Raw genomic sequence first — 15,414 nt, 5'->3', positions numbered from 1 at the left:
GGACCTTAAAGAGCACCTCACCCCCTTTTAGGCTGAGCAGAGCCCTGAGATTTTGGGTAGTGGCTCATGTCCCAGAAATCAAATCTCTTTATATTTTGAAGGTATCGTTCAACGAAGTCACCGAGCAAAGTCACCAGTGAAGGTGAGGCAGATGCTGACACTGCATGGTTTTTCGCATGCTGCAAAAACATTTTTATTTCAGCAAGCATTTCCAGAACATTGATTTCATCTAGCCACTTTTAATGCTCCTCTGTTGTATTTATGGTGTATGTTATTCTGTATTTCTATAGCTCACTGTCCTTGCTTTGTACCCCAAATATTTTTGCCCTTGTGTCCCTGAACTCTGATAGTGCTTCTTGCTTGCCTGGACAGAGGATAGAGAGAGGTGTGCGAGTGAGTGTAAAAACTAGCCTGATACACAAAAGTAAAGTTCACATTCGTCAATGTGCCCACTTTTGTCTCTGGGCCACCCAACACTGGCATGCGGCGCTTAGAAGGTTTCCCAGAAGAGAATGTGGTCCTCAGGATGAAAAAGGCTTTTCAAATATCGTGAGATTAAAACCAATAGATGATTTCCATATTTTTAATTTCCAGCATTATATGGAAACTATCCCAGATTTCTTTTGTAACAAGTGTCCCCTCGGCCATAACTTTTGACAAAGCAATGAGTTTATTGCTTGTGATATGCTTGTGATATGTGGCCAATATCCAGGGAGTTTATAATGTTCATGCCCATTTCTAAGAGCCCAGTAGCACCTGAAAGACTAACAAATTTATGTGGCGCAAGAAGACTCTCTTGCTATTTTGGAAGCAACAAAATAACATGGCTGCCCCCTCTAGAAATTGTTTCTGGTTTTGATATACTTGATTTTATCAAGCAACAGGACCAAACTCTTCTTCAAAGGATGCAAAGTTTGCAAAGCCTGTATTTAAGGGAGGTGATTTTCTTTTTAGTCATTTTTTTGTTTTGTTTACATGTTGGCTGCAAGCCACCCTGGGCATCCTGTTGGGAAAGGTGACCCTTCTCTGATTTATTTACGTAGCTTATATTTATTCCATATTTCAGAGAAAGCTCTGAGCAGTTTACAGCATCATAAAAATAACACCAAAAGGTTTTTTTAAATGCACACCCACCCACCACAACCCTACATTTTGAAGCCACGGCACAACAATTAGGTATGCCATAAAATATAAAATAAAATAAAATAAACCAGCCAACTTATAGAGACCATATTGACTACTCGCAGAGCCAAAATACAGAAACACAACAGAGACAATCAGAGCTACGCATCAAGTATACAAGCATGTATTTATAGGTAGCAGTAGCTTTCTCACATGCAAGCTAAAGAAGAGCTTAGTTGCTGGATCAAGACACAGGCTTATCTAGTCTATAGTGTCCTCACAGTGGCCAACTAGATGCCCCAAAGGGAAGTCTACAAGCAGGTCTTGAGCGCAGCAGTGCTGTCGCCACTTGCGATTCCCAGCTATCTCCCATAAATCCAAACACAGTTTTCAACCAACGAGATAAAAAGCAGCCTGGCCTGCTCCTCTGCCTTGAAACAGCTGCCTGGTCTGCAACAATCCACAGGCCGTTTTCAGGGAAGTGCTACTCTCAGCAGCAGACCAGCTGTTCAAAGGAACAGGGACAGATGGGTAAAAAAGTTGGCAAGCAAATCCAGACCAGGGTGCATGTGTACTGTGGACCAGGCGATAAACAAGCCAAGTGCCAAAGGAAGGACTAGTAGTAGCTCCTTGAAAACAGGTAAGATGATGGCAAAATGAAAAGAACGCCCCAAACACAAAACATACATTTACATGGGAGTACTTTGATTGCAGGAATGCAGCCCTGGGCCATATTCATTAAAAACATTTGTTTAGAATTAACCTTGCCAGCTGAAAACTAAAGCACCACACAACTCACCGTGAATGGTTTCATTGTCTTCCATTTTTAGTAGAGTATGGGAGTGACTGGGTGGATGGTGTCTTTGTGTGGATTGGTGGATGATTGATACTGCATGAGCAGGACGTACCATATGATTTGTGTAAATGCATGGCAGAGTTTGGATGAGAGGTGTGATGGGGTTAGTGATGCATATTTTGAATCATGCTTTGCCTTTGGCAAGACAGAGGCTGAAGAAGCAAGAGGTCCCTGCTAAGGCGCTTTCAAAATGTGATGGGGGATTTTATTGTTTTACATTACATTGCATTACGTCATTGTATTATATCTTGTTTTCCTGTTTCATTCCACCACCACCACCCCTTATATATCAGTTGTGAGGAACAGTTGGCCCTCCAAATGTTGCTGAACTACAACTCCCATCAGTCCCAGCAAACATGCCCAATGGCCAGGCATGACCAAATGTTCCCCACCTCTTAGATAGATAGATAGATAGATAGATAGATAGATAGATGGGTGGGTGGGTGTATAGACATATTGTGTATGTGTCCTTGTGTAAACCACCAAGAGACTGCCTTAGGGTTAAGTGTATAAATAGTATGAATATATAGATAAAACAAGTCAGCCCAAAAGCATCTGAATCAGTATTTTTAACTGAAACTAATTGAAACAGTGGGTGGCAGCAGCCACACTGCCTTTTGCTCATGCCTAGAAAACTGGTTCTAGAAAACCATGCCGGTTGTCTACAGCGTGTGATAGGGTGTGTGTGTGTTTTAAATAAGGAGTTGGGATAAACTTCCAAATTGCATTTGAATTAATGTTTATAAAATTGCAAGTAGTTTGCCTGAAGTGGAGGTGGGAATGGGTGGGGGACGAAATGCATCACACCTGGCATATTTGGGCAGCTGCCAGGGCCCACGAGCCCCAGCAGAGCTCGCCAGGGCTGGTATCACCTTGCCTCGGCTGCTGCTTATGGTGCTGGAGCTGGCAGTGCTACAGCCTCCAGTCACCCCCTCCCTTCAAAAAGCATGACCTGCTGCAGTGCAGCCTCTGTTAGGAGCCAGGTGACGGCTCAGCTCTTGACTTGATGCCATGCTAAAATTCCAACAATGCAATGCCCAGATTAGCAATGAGCTGTGGGGGTTGTAGCACAGGAGTCCTGAGCACTAAGTGCAGCAGAAGCTGCTCAGCTCATAACAGTAGCTATACCATGCTGAGTAAACCCGTCTAGAGAGTGACAGGCAACCACAGTTGTGCCAGGGGAGGGCAGGTGGTGGTGGACACCAGCAGCAATGGTGGTATTGGATGGCAGTGGGGAACTAATGATTCAGGGGCTTCCTGATTGCTGATGCTAGGTGTGAGTGGGTGTCCAGCTGGTAAATATGTACTCAAGCCTGGTGCCAGTCCTGCAACCCAGTTAGTATTTGATTTGCAAAGGTCATGAGAAGCCATGTTTACTTATGGGGCAAGTAAAATGCAGGGAGGTATCTTCTGAAGGTACAACAGTGTGAAGGGACTTTCAAAAACACGTTGCAATACCATGTTGAGAAAGTCAGGTATTCCATTAGGCATGAAGACCTCTTTGGATCTTAGCCACAGTAATGATCAGGAGATTTATTGGCTTAAAAAATACATCCCCCAAGTATCAAATCACTGCAGGAGTACTAGTGAAAAATAGATGCAGGAGAGGTACAGACCTTTGTGCAAAAGTGAAGGTTTGTAAGAGCACTCATTAGTTAAGAACGCTACAAAAGACTGGGATAGAATCAGCAATGCACGAAGCAGCACAAGTCAAACCTACAGTTCTTAGAAAGGGCATTGATTAGTCAGAGATGCACAACTAACTCTTTTAAATGTCCCCTTGCCTATTCTTTTAAAATGCTACAGGGGGGCATGATTTGGTTAAAATTGGAACTAGGGGCTGAGACTGTGTAGTTCGTAAGAGGTCGCCTAACACCTACCCTGCCCCAGAATTTAAATACTCTGAAAGGGAGCCTTATTGTTACAAAGGCAGGCATCCAACATAAAGAGACTTGCATGGTTTTCAAAGACACACATAAGAATCAGGAATGATAATAGAAGTGGAAGTGCATTAATGAGTCACAGTGGAATTCAAGAGCCAGACTAATTCAAGAACCAACCTGAAAGCGAGCATGGGAGGCACAGCATTGTGCACCGACGGAAAGAAGGTAGAAGGAATGACCCATGAAGCACAAAATGGCAACCAGGTGGCCTTTCCTGGTTACTCCAGAGCAAGGAAGAGCAGTAGGAGGCCATGAGGCTGCATAGCAGGCTGTGCAGAGGGGTTGGTTCTACTGCATCACCTGACTCTCTAGGGAGTTCTGAGGGATGGTCAGCAAATACCTACAGCTCCCTCTACAGTGAGCGGAGCCAGTCTACAGGTGTCACAGGTCTTGAGCTGGGGGTTCCTGGCAACTCCGTGCAAAACACTACTCCAGGGGTGGGGAACCTCAGGAACCAAATGCAACCCTCTGTATCTGGATAACTCTGCCTTAAGCCACACCCTTCACTGGCTCTGCTTTTCTTTTCTTTTTTCTTTTCTTTTCTGGAATGTGTCCTTGAGCTCTAATCATGCACTTTGTCAACGTTAATCCAATATTCCTACAATTTAGTTATTCAAAAGGGAAGAACATAATGGACGGGTGTGTGCATTGTGTGGGGTAGCCCACATACTAGAATCCAAGCAGGGTTTTCAAAAACATGATTATTCACCTGGGCAGAAACCTGGGCAAGCTGGTTATCCTTCTCCCTGCTTTCTCTCCTAAACTTCTCCACCTCTATTTTCAATTGCTGGATGTTATGATCCTTTGATGTAATGTCTTTTTGCAAACTGGTCACCAGTCCTGCGGGAAGAAATAATAAGGCATAGATTATTATTTTTTAAAAAAGCTTCATAATGATGTCTTAAAGAATATTAATGAAATAAATAAATAACCTGCTCAGAGGAGACTCATTGAAATGAGTCATTGAAGACTTAGTTGGTCTTTAAGGTGCTACTGGAAGGAATTTTTTTGTTTTCATTGAAATGAGTAGACTTCACTTAGTGATGCTCATAAATCAAAGTGGTTCTACTCTGAGTAGGATTAATGCTAATTACAACGCTACAGGTTCTTCTGGATGACTGCAAAAAGGAAGCCCTTAAAAGCCAATTTGAGCTTCCCAAATATAAGGCAGCAAGGGAAAGAAGTGACCCAAGCTGTACAAAATAAGGAGCAACTGATCCCAAAGTTATTGCTGACTGGACAAAGCACACCTGTTGTAAGAGAATAGCTCTTCTTCAGCGCCTCAGTTTCTTGCTTCCAGTGTGCAATTTGTAGGTCTCGTTCAGAAAGGGAATGGTACAACACTTCACTCGTGTTACTCTGCAAGTTGCAAACCTATTGCAAACATGATTATGGAAACAAAAGATAGAACACAGCTAGTTCACACCAATTTGGATTCCATTGTGCACTTCTATAGCACCAATTCAGACAAGAAAACCCCTGTGAGGGAGGCATGCAGAGTGATCCGACAGTTACATTATACTGGGTGGGAAGTCTGGAGAAGACAGGATCTGTGCAGCTCCACAAAAAAGGGAGATGGCACTCTCACTGTGGCAAGTGACTGTGGCCCCTGGTCAGGCATTTCAGGCATCACAGTAGTGTAGTTGCAATGGGCATTAATGCTGCTGCAGAACTGTTTTCATTTCCTCCTCATTCATTCATTAGCTTCTAGAGCAGAGGTGGGAGAATCTGGGGGCCTCCTGGTGCCTTTGGACTCCAACTGCCAGTCCCAGCCAGTGTGGCTACTGGTCAGGGATGATGGGGTCACATGCTCCATATTCCCAGGGGCATAGGAAGGGGGGTGCAGCCCACCCCGGGTGTCATCCTTGAGGGGGTGACAAAATGGCACACCGCGGGGGGTCAGCACTTACCGCGGGGCCTGGCCTGCAGCGCGCCCGAGCCCCATGACTTTCCTGGGAGTGACGCGGTGGCTTGGGGCCCCGCACTGCCCAAAACGGTAGTGTGGGGCTTGCATCCACCAGGCAGGCTCCGTGGGCAGCTTGCTGCGCCGCCCCCAGGGGCGGATTGCCCCGCCCCCACCGCTCTGGGTGCCGGAGCAGCTACCTACACCCCTGCGTATTCATACAATGTATCTCCATCACCAGGTCTCCAATTTTGCTGTCAGGCTGCCTGAACCCCACGCATTGGCTCTTCCATTCTAAACCCAGACATCTAGGCAGATCTCTACAGCTGTGCATTATTTTATGCTTATCCTTGTCCCACTGGCAACTTCCTTGGATCACCAAATAACCTGTGAGCCCCCACAGGTCTACAACTTTAATAAATGGCAGAATGGCAGAATGTCTGCAACTTTAATAAATGCAACGCAGGAAAAAGGCCGATAGTGGTGTGAACAACTTTGTCTGTTTTCATACATCAAGTTTAAATTGCTTGAGTGCCTCTTGCAGCATTCACACACATGCTGTTAATAAATAAGAGAGGTGACTGGAATGTGAGTGAATATACTGGTCAATGTAGGTTTTCCATTAACATTAAAAAGCCGGATGAAAGAAGCACCGTTAAGCCGTACATGTGGAAAAAACCCCAAAGAGCCAAAAGCAGTTGCATTCCCTCTTCCATCTACATGCTCCAGTTCCCTCCTTGACTTCCTGATTAATGGCAAACTATTGCTCACCGCTACATCCAAACTGGGCAAACCATGGCTTGCCACTGATCAGTAAGTCAGAAGGAATAATAAAAAAAGAGATGGAAGGAGGAGGTTGGTCCAATCCATCCTGACCTTTCCCATTTTACATAAAAGACATACTTTTCAATGTATTCACCAGTAAAACAAGCATTTTATTATGTAAAACACCTCTTTTTGTGTGCACTTTTTGTGCAGCAAAAAAAGCACTCCAAAATCTGAAGATGAGTGCAATCCAACCAGGAGGTGCATTCCAATCTGCAAGCCAGTTCATGAGTGTCGGATTGGGTTGGTCCGTTTCAAAAAAGTGGACTGAAGATATTCTTCTCCAAGCCCAGCTGTAGCTCTGTGATAAAGTACATGCTTTGAAGGCAAAAGGTTGCATGTTCAAATGCCAGCATCTGCAGATGGGCTGGGAAAGCCCCTTGCCTGAACCCTGGAAAGATGCTGTCATTGTAGACAATATCAGGCTAATTCAGAGGAAGGCAGCTTCCTATATTTCTGAACCTCAGGTCCATCACTGTTCCCTGTCCCTCCATACCTCCTCTTTCAAGGCTTTAATCTCTTTTGTCTTTGCAGAAACATCTTGTTCAAGGTCCACCAGCTTCTGATGAAACTCAGCGTCCTTCTTGGCAAGAGCTGCCATCATCTTCTCTGTCATCATGGCAATCTCATTTTGAAGATTTGCTATCACCATGTCTTTGCGACTGCACTCGCTTTCAAAGCCAGAGAGGCGGCTGATTTCATTCCCCATTTTCAGAATTACCTCGTCCTGTGTAGAGGAATACAGCTGCTTGGTACCACAACATATAATAATAATAATAATAATAATTTATTATTTGTACCCCGCCCATCTGGCTGGGTTTCCCCAGCCACTCTGGGCGGCTTCCACAGAAACCAAAAAACACTAAAATATCATACATTAAAAGCTTCCCTGAATAGGGCCGCCTTAAGATGTTTTCTGAATGTCAGGTAGTTGTCCATCACCTTGACATCCGATGGGAGGGCATTCCACAGGGCGGGCGCCACCACCGAAAAGGCCCTCTGCCTGGTTCCCTGTAGCTTCGCTTCTCGCAATGAGGGAACCGCCAGAAGGCCCTCGGTGCTGGACCTCAGTGTCCGGGCAGAACGATGGGGGTGGAGACGCTCCTTCAGGTATACTGGCTTTGTTTCTGACTAGCTTCTGTTTTTTCTTATTCCTCAACAAAGTGAACACTGGATTCTTTACAAAATGCCAAATCCCTCTATTCTAGTTATTAAATATACACATATTTCACCATCTGAAGAAGTTATCTGCATGAAATTTACTTGCCCTACACCGGGGGTGCCTAACCTGCGGCTTTCCAGATATTGTGGGACTGCAATTTCTGTTATCTCTGTCTTATCTTATGCCCGTTATCTTGGGCATATTAGCTGGGCCTGGTGGGATTTGAAGTCCAAGAACATCTATCTGGAGAGCCACAAATTCGCTATCCTGCCCTATTCCCTAAAATTCACCCTCTAGTAACATTCTTATCAAACCAGTACTCAGGCACCATGAAATAAGAAGTGCTTGCACATGAAAGCTTATACCAGAACAAACTTAGTTGGTTTATAAGGTGCTACTAGACAATTTTTTTATTTTTATAAAAACACAAGCAATTAATAAAAAACAGACAAAAACTCCCTATAACAGCAGTAGAACACGCTGGTAGTACACCAGCAGCAAAACAACATAATCATAGCCCATCAAAAAAACTGGGGTGGTGGTGGGGAACTGAAACAAGATATTCAAAATTGTTTATTGGTTTCAAAGTGTTAGCAGCCTTGGAATTCAATGGAAGGTGCGATACAAATGTTCTTAGTCAGGCTTTTCCAACCTGATGTCTTCCAGTTGTAGTTGGACTTGGGGATGATGGGAGGTGGAGACAGACAACAACTGGAGGGCACCAGGTTGAGGAAGACTGCTTTAAACACTTATTGTACACTTCTGCATAGGAACCTCACCCTTTCCTTGAGAAGTGCATCCCCTTGATGAACGTTTGTCAAAGGCCCAATAACAGCTCCGCTTCCTGGAACAGAACAAGACACCCAGAGAGTGAAAAAGTAATCTTACCTTGAGTTTGATGGTGCATTTTTATTGCTGCTTCTTGCCAAGGCACTTCTGTAACTTGGCTCCAAGCACTGATAAGCCAGTCTCCCCACCCCACCCCCCACTTCTGCCAACTCATTAGACAATAGCAATTTGGGGACAGAAGTGCCAGAGAGAGGGTAGGGAGGAAGTACAATGCTCCATTATTATTCATCACTGTTTGGTTTTCTTGTAAGTGCTTAAAGTATGGAAACTAAAATACACCAGCAAGTGTAGCTGACACCTTCCAGGCTTAACTGCCATACATTTTGGAAAGCTGCTTGTTTGCTTGGATACATCTTAAGATATATTAAACAAATTTTGCATGCTCGTTTCTGTGATCGGGTAGCAGATTTTTGTCTATGTTTGGATACAACTGGATGCTGCACCTTTCAAAACTGCACTGATTTCAAAACTGCACTGACTCCTTGATTTCTTAGAATTTCTGAGCAACGATGGGTACGAGACTGCTAGTTGAAATAAATGCTAGATTTTACATTTGAACACAACTACACATTGCAAATTTGAAAATATGTAGACTTTGGATTGTGTCGCTGCTATTAAGCAGAAATCAAGTAGTGCACAACAACCTGTTGTTATTATTATTATTACTCACTCATCACCAGCTGGTCCCAGGGTGGGTTAAAATTTAAAATTCAGAAAAATAGTTAAAACTTACAGCATTCACAAGAATGGGGGGGTGTCCTAAATTCTCTCACCCTTCAGATCCCTCCCCAAAATTCTTCTGTAAAGCATTTGGGCTCACTCCCAACCCAAGTAGAACCATTCACCTCTTGTTACTCTTCTCTCTCTCTTTATTGCACATTCTATTCCTTTCCCTCTTCTATCCCTGTTTTCTCTTGCACATATGACATTTAGATTGCAAATTCCCTGCAGGCAGGGACCTGTGTTTTTGTTTACGATGGTCTGCAGAGCGCCACAATGCCACCATTTACAAAATAAATAACCACTGATACCTAGAACCGCACTACTGAGCCTTCCAAGCAATGCGACAGAAGGCTTAGGGCAATACCTGGTATTGGTGCAGAAGGCTTGATGAACGCATCAGGAGAGAAAGAAGGTGAAGCAACCGGCCTGCCCCAAGCATTTATAGGCCTTTTCCTAAGCGGTGGATGTGGCAAAGTCCCACTTCCGCCATAGGACCAACTGCGGCTAATGGGCGGGGACCTTTGAGACTGAAGGGATGGAAACTGAGAAGCAGCCACTGGTGAAGGAGGCTTTGTCTCTGTGACTAAATGTAGCTGCCCTGGCCAGGCTACACGGCGACTCACAGGAGGGCGGGAGACCTATGGGGGGTAAGTTTTTAAAAGTTCATTAAAATAATAAAACGTAGGCATGAATCAAACCCTCCCAATCAAGTCTTATTATTGTAAACATGGATAAAACAACCACAACAACAGATTCCATGTATTGATTATTTATAGCAGATAGCATCTTAAAAGTAATAAAACGTAGGCATAAGTCAAACCCTCCCAATAAAGTCTTATTGTTGGAAACATGGATAAAACAACCACAACAACAGATTCCATGTATTGATTATTTATAGCAGACAGCATCTTAAAAAGCAGAGACATCACCTTGCCAACAAAGGTCCGTATAGTTAAAGCTATGGTTTTCCCTGTAGTGATGTATGGAAGTGAGAGCTGGACCATAAAGAAGGCTGATCGCTCAGGAAATGTGAGGAGCTTTATGAAAAAGAGCCTGCCCCTGTTTTGTTTTTACTCAGAAAGATTTATAGACAGCTTAATAGGGAAAAGGTAAGTGGTACGTATAAAATAATTATTGATAAAACAGTAAAACTCAGTCCAAAAAGTTACACCGCGTAACTTCAATGGGTCTACTCCGAGTAACTCTAGAATTGGCTATAACCAGTGCTTTTTTCCTTAAAAAAAATGTTTAGGGGTACTCTCATTTTGACTCAAGAAAATCACCATTTTATAGTTCAAATCGGGAAAAATAAATACAGTAATTGGACATAAGTACAAAGATTCACAAAATGTTTAGGGCTATGTGTACCCCTGCATCCCCCCCAGAAAAAAAAGCACCGGCTATAACCCAATAAAATAAAATATAACTCAATCAAATTAGTCAAGCCCTTAAAACCCTCTGCGGCAGTGAGAGATTTTACTTTCTTGGGCTCCATGATCACTGCAGATGGTGACAGCAGGCACGAAATTAAAAGACGCCTGCTTCTTGGGAGAAAAGCAATGACAAACCTAGACAGCATCTTAAAAAGCAGAGACATCACCTTGCCAACAAAGGTCCGTATAGTTAAAGCCATGGTTTTCCCAGTAGTGATGTATGGAAGTGAGAGCTGGACCATAAAGAAGGCTGATTGCCGAAGAATTGCTGCTTTTGAATTATGGTGCTGGAGGAGACTCTTGAGAGTCCCATGGACTGCAAGAAGATCAAACCTATCCATTCTGAAGGAAATCAGCCCTGAGTGCTCACTGGAAGGACAGATCGTGAAGCTGAGGCTCCAGTACTTTGGCCACCTCACGAAAAGAGAAGACTCCCCGGAAAAGACCCTGATGTTGGGAAAGATTGAGGGCATAAGGAGAAGGGGACAACAGAGGACGAGATGGTTGGACAGTGTTCTCGAAGCTACTAGCATGAGTTTGACCAAACTGCGGGAGGCAGTGGAAGACAGGAGCGCCTGGCGTGCTCTGGTCCATGGGGTCACAAAGAGTCGGACACGACTAAACAACTAAACAACAACAATCTTATACACACACACACACACACATCTTCAGATAATGACCCTCTCCCAACCAGGTAGACCATTGGGATAGGTAGAACTCTGCTTATTATTTTAGTTTATATGAGAAACATCCATCTCAAATAGGTCTCAGTTGCCTCAGGTATAATATGGAAAGCTGTATAAATAAAACTGGCATTAAGTGCTTCAAGTGTACTTGGGATTCAATGCACTGTGCTGTCTGAGCAACATGGCAATCACTGTGATACAACTCAGGTTATTGTACATGTTTAAGACTGAAGTGCTAGAAGCAAACAGCGGGGTATAAAGGGGCCTATGAAAAGAATTAAGCAGTGACCTTATAAAACGAATGACATCACCTTTACCTGAGGTCCATTTTCTAGTACAAGCTCAAAGGCTGTTCCATTGGAGCCAAACCGCAAAATGTCTCCAGGGCTCACTTTCACTGCCGCATTCTGAATGTGGCAATCATTAACAAACGTTCCATGGATTGAGTTGAAATCCCGGAGAATGAAGCTGTTTTCCGAATCGCTGAATTCGATGGCTGCATGGTGCTCTTCAATCCCTAGAGACTGAAAGTTACATTTCAAAACTCAGCAGCATAAAAACTTCCTGGAGATACAGACTTGTTCAATACTACTGCTTGATACGTGTTTCTCAAACCAGCTTCACGCCTACTGGAGTCACTAAGCAGTTCATAATTCACCTCTAGTCAAGGTGTGAACACCTTTGCATAGGCATCCCAGCTCTGTCAGCTTCTCCTGTTGTGTACAATTCTGACACTAATGAAACCATACTGATGTGAACAGCTGGGGGGAAGAACTGCGACATGCACTGAAAAACAACAACTTCACTGCTCTCTATGGCGGTAAAGTGAGCATCCCCAAAATTAGGCTGTGAGAACCCCTGATTTGTAGTAACTAAGATGTATGTTCCAGGGTATGCCTCTGCTTTGCTCTCTGTCTCTTTCTGTCTCTCACTCTCCCCACTCCACTCCCTGCTCCCCTATTTTGCATCTGGCTCCAGTTGGTGGACCCAAGTTGGGATTTTTAGTAAAAAGTGAAAACAAATAAGAAATTAGATCCTAACAGCCACAGAAGTCTACCCTAGAACACAGTCTGAAAGCCAACAATTTGGTGCAGGTCCCATCATCCTTAGCCACTGGCTATGCTAGCAGAGGCTGATGGGGCCTAACAACATCTGGAGGGAGACAGGACAGTGAGCTTCATGGCTGAGCAAGGATTTGAATCTGTATCTATGGTTCTGGGTCATGGGTGTAGCCAAAGGGGGGCAGGGGGGGAGTTGACCCCCCAGATCAAGTAAAACAAAAGAAATACTTAAGTAACTGACCAACCAACCCTGTTAGTTCTTCCAATCCTAACAAAAATCCTGGCTATGCCCATGTCCTAGGTCCATTACTTTTACCAAGGGGTGGGGAACCAGTAGGTGCTCCAGACTTTGCTGGGCTCCAACTCCCATCAGCGCCAGCCAGCATGGTCAATAGCCAAGGATGGTGGGAGTTGTAGTCTAACAACATTTGGAGGGCCAGAGCATCCCCATCCCTGCTCCAACCACCATACCTCACAGGCAATTCTGCACAAGCTAAGAAATAATGTTTCTAAAACGTAGGAAGACATTTAACAGCAAATACAATAAGCAGAATCAGTTAATCTGATAAAGTCACCTTCAGGATGATGTCAGAGTCTTCATGCCTTCCTATAGTGGTTATCTTTGGCCTCAGTGCCAAGATGCCATCAGGACTCTTCAGAAAAGCCTTCATGGTGTTGCCTATAAAATGTAGGCAAAAAGCAGGTTTGAATGCTCATAGGAGAGAGCACAGCCATGAATATCATTTTTTGTTTTGTGGTAATGCCGATAAAACAAAAGGTTGTTTGATAGCACCTGCTCGCGAAATGCCTTTTAAGGGTTTTTCTTAGGTGCCTTAAATACTATTGTTGACAGAAAGGCAGCATATAAAGTTCTGTCAATGTTAGGCATACTCTGAGGAGGAGACCTAATGCGATCAATAAGGGTGTATTGTTTTTATTATGGTACATATTTTTTTATATATACACCACCCTGTAATCTTCGGATGGAAGGTGGCATAGAATTTAATAAATAATAATAAGTGCATTAATTTCAATGGGTAGAACTTAGATGGATGCATCCCATTTAGCTGTGATTTCTGCACTGGCTTCCTTCCCACTCTACATTTTAAGTTTACATCCATTTCTTAAGAGAATGAACGAAAACAAACCCCAAGATCAAGCAGGCGAAATAAATGAAGCAAGCCAAAAATAAGCTTTTGCTCCTGCCAATTCCCTGCCTCCCAATTGCACAGGAGGTGAGGTGGAGGAGGAGGGACTTCTCAACAGTTGTACGCCTAAACCATGCACTCTGCACATGCTTAAGGGAGTAACGCTCTCACCTTTAGCTTTCTTCCTCCAGGGGTTAAAAGCATGTGGTCGGACTAAAGCTTGGAAGAAATTAAAACACACACACACACACACACACACAGAAACACAAACGACACTCCCCCCCCCCCAGTCCCGCCACGGCCCCAACCAACCTCCCCCTAAATCCAGTCGAGCAGAGCCGCCACCTTCAGGCCTGTGTGCGCTTGTGTAGCTGCCGGGCTCGTCTCCATGGCAACCCAGCTAGGCCGCGGCCTCCACTTGGAGGCAGAGCATGTGAAGGAGGAGCGAAGCCAGCCCTCCGGTGACCATGGCAACCGGATAGGCCCAGCTAGGCCACCGCCTCCGTCTCCATGGCAACCAAGAAGGCTGGGCTAGGCCGCGCCATCCCCCGCGCGGCGAGCTTCCGTTTCTCCCCATTCCGCCTTGACAAACCGCCTTTGCGATAAGGTAAACCTTTGACAAACCCCACCTCTCCGCAGTGATCATCTGCACTCACACGTGCGTTTTATTTGCCTTTATTCCCCGCCCCTTCCCCCCTGCAAGTTCCCAGCCCAGCTTGGTATCCTCACGCCCAGTTTCATCCTCACAACGACCCTGCGAGGTGGGTTAAGTTGAGAGGCAGGAGCTTTAAACCTGAACAGTGATTCGATCCTGGGTCTTTCCAGTTCTAGTCCAACAAGGTGGTCACAATAAAGTGACTACAGTACAGCTTAGTGTAAAGTTCCAGGCAAAGACTTTAAAGGCAGGTGTAATTTCATTGTGAAGCAGGTTGCATTCATGGTTCAAATTCAGTGGTGCCACAGAGTACTTGGTAAAGCACCCTGGCTTGTGGGCAGAAGCTGCCCCCACAGGGCTGGGGACAAACCATAACTGAAAGCACCAAGAGATGCAGCTAGTCAATGGAAAACACTGTCTAGCAAAACAGAAATTCAAAATTCTTACAGCAAAGCATGTTTCTGAAGCGCTCTTTGATGATTTCATTATGATCTATATTAGGACCTATCCTATTACTCAATGGTAAACAGCTACAAACTATTTTTAATATGGTAGTTTTGTATATGTGACCGGCCCTGGGAGGTTGTGCTGAAGGGAGGGTAAGAAATCTATTTATGAACAATTAATTAACAATTATTATGAACAGTGAGCCCCCATAGCTTAGTGGTAGAACATGGGCTTACACTGCCAAAGGTCTTGGCTTCAAAAGCCCAGCAGCTCCAGGTGTTGCCGGGAATGGGCTATCTGAAACTGTGGGGAGGTGCTGCCAGTCAGTGTAGACAATACTAAGATAGATGGACCAAAAGTCTGATGTTGTTTACCACTTCCTATGTTTAGTGCTTTCCCATAACCCATAATGAAAAATCAGGAGTCAAGGATGCTTTAGCTTTGATTCCTGCATTGCAGGGGGTTGGACTAGATGATCCTTGGGATCTAGGGGCGCGAACTTATAAAAAATATTGGGGGGGGGGCGGGAAAGCTCATGAATAATAAATAAGCTCATGAATATGCAGATAAAGTGGCGCCGCCTCCTCGTGAGCGAATAGGG

The 15,414-nt window shown here is 44.5% G+C and overlaps 1 protein-coding gene and 1 long non-coding RNA gene across 23 annotated transcripts in view; one reads left to right on the top strand and one right to left on the bottom strand.

Annotated features, from left to right (window-relative positions):
• Positions 1-14,237, bottom strand: part of FHAD1 (forkhead associated phosphopeptide binding domain 1) — a 38,323-nt gene extending 24,086 nt beyond the window's left edge. For 3 of the 20 annotated variants that reach the window (XM_083512865.1, XM_083512854.1, XM_083512857.1), the window contains exons 1-8: positions 13,883-14,237; positions 13,139-13,242; positions 11,820-12,026; positions 9,748-10,021; positions 8,591-8,655; positions 7,146-7,376; positions 5,172-5,295; positions 4,631-4,761 (exon numbers count right to left, since the gene is read on the bottom strand). In XM_083512865.1, the coding sequence (XP_083368991.1) occupies positions 4,631-4,761; positions 5,172-5,295; positions 7,146-7,376; positions 8,591-8,655; positions 9,748-10,021; positions 11,820-12,026; positions 13,139-13,234 (1,128 nt within the window). In that variant the 5' untranslated portion in view covers positions 13,235-13,242; positions 13,883-14,237. Of the gene's footprint in view, positions 1-4,630; positions 4,762-5,171; positions 5,296-7,145; positions 7,377-8,590; positions 8,656-9,747; positions 10,022-11,813; positions 12,027-13,138; positions 13,243-13,882 lie in introns of those variants that run through there. The other 17 variants (XM_083512850.1, XM_083512868.1, XM_083512866.1 and 14 more) reach the window with 10 other exon arrangements.
• A 128-nt stretch (positions 14,238-14,365) lies between these two features.
• Positions 14,366-15,414, top strand: part of LOC310711454 — a 31,111-nt gene continuing 30,062 nt past the window's right edge. For all 3 annotated transcript variants that reach the window (XR_014528448.1, XR_014528449.1, XR_014528450.1), the window contains exon 1: positions 14,366-14,472. This is a non-coding gene — a long non-coding RNA (uncharacterized lncRNA). The remainder of the gene's footprint in view (positions 14,473-15,414) is intronic.

Source organism: Podarcis liolepis (assembly GCF_965112155.1).
Source record: "Podarcis liolepis genome assembly, chromosome: 7".
Taxonomy (NCBI): Eukaryota; Metazoa; Chordata; class Lepidosauria; order Squamata; family Lacertidae; genus Podarcis; species Podarcis liolepis.
This window is presented reverse-complemented; position numbering and strand designations above follow the sequence as displayed.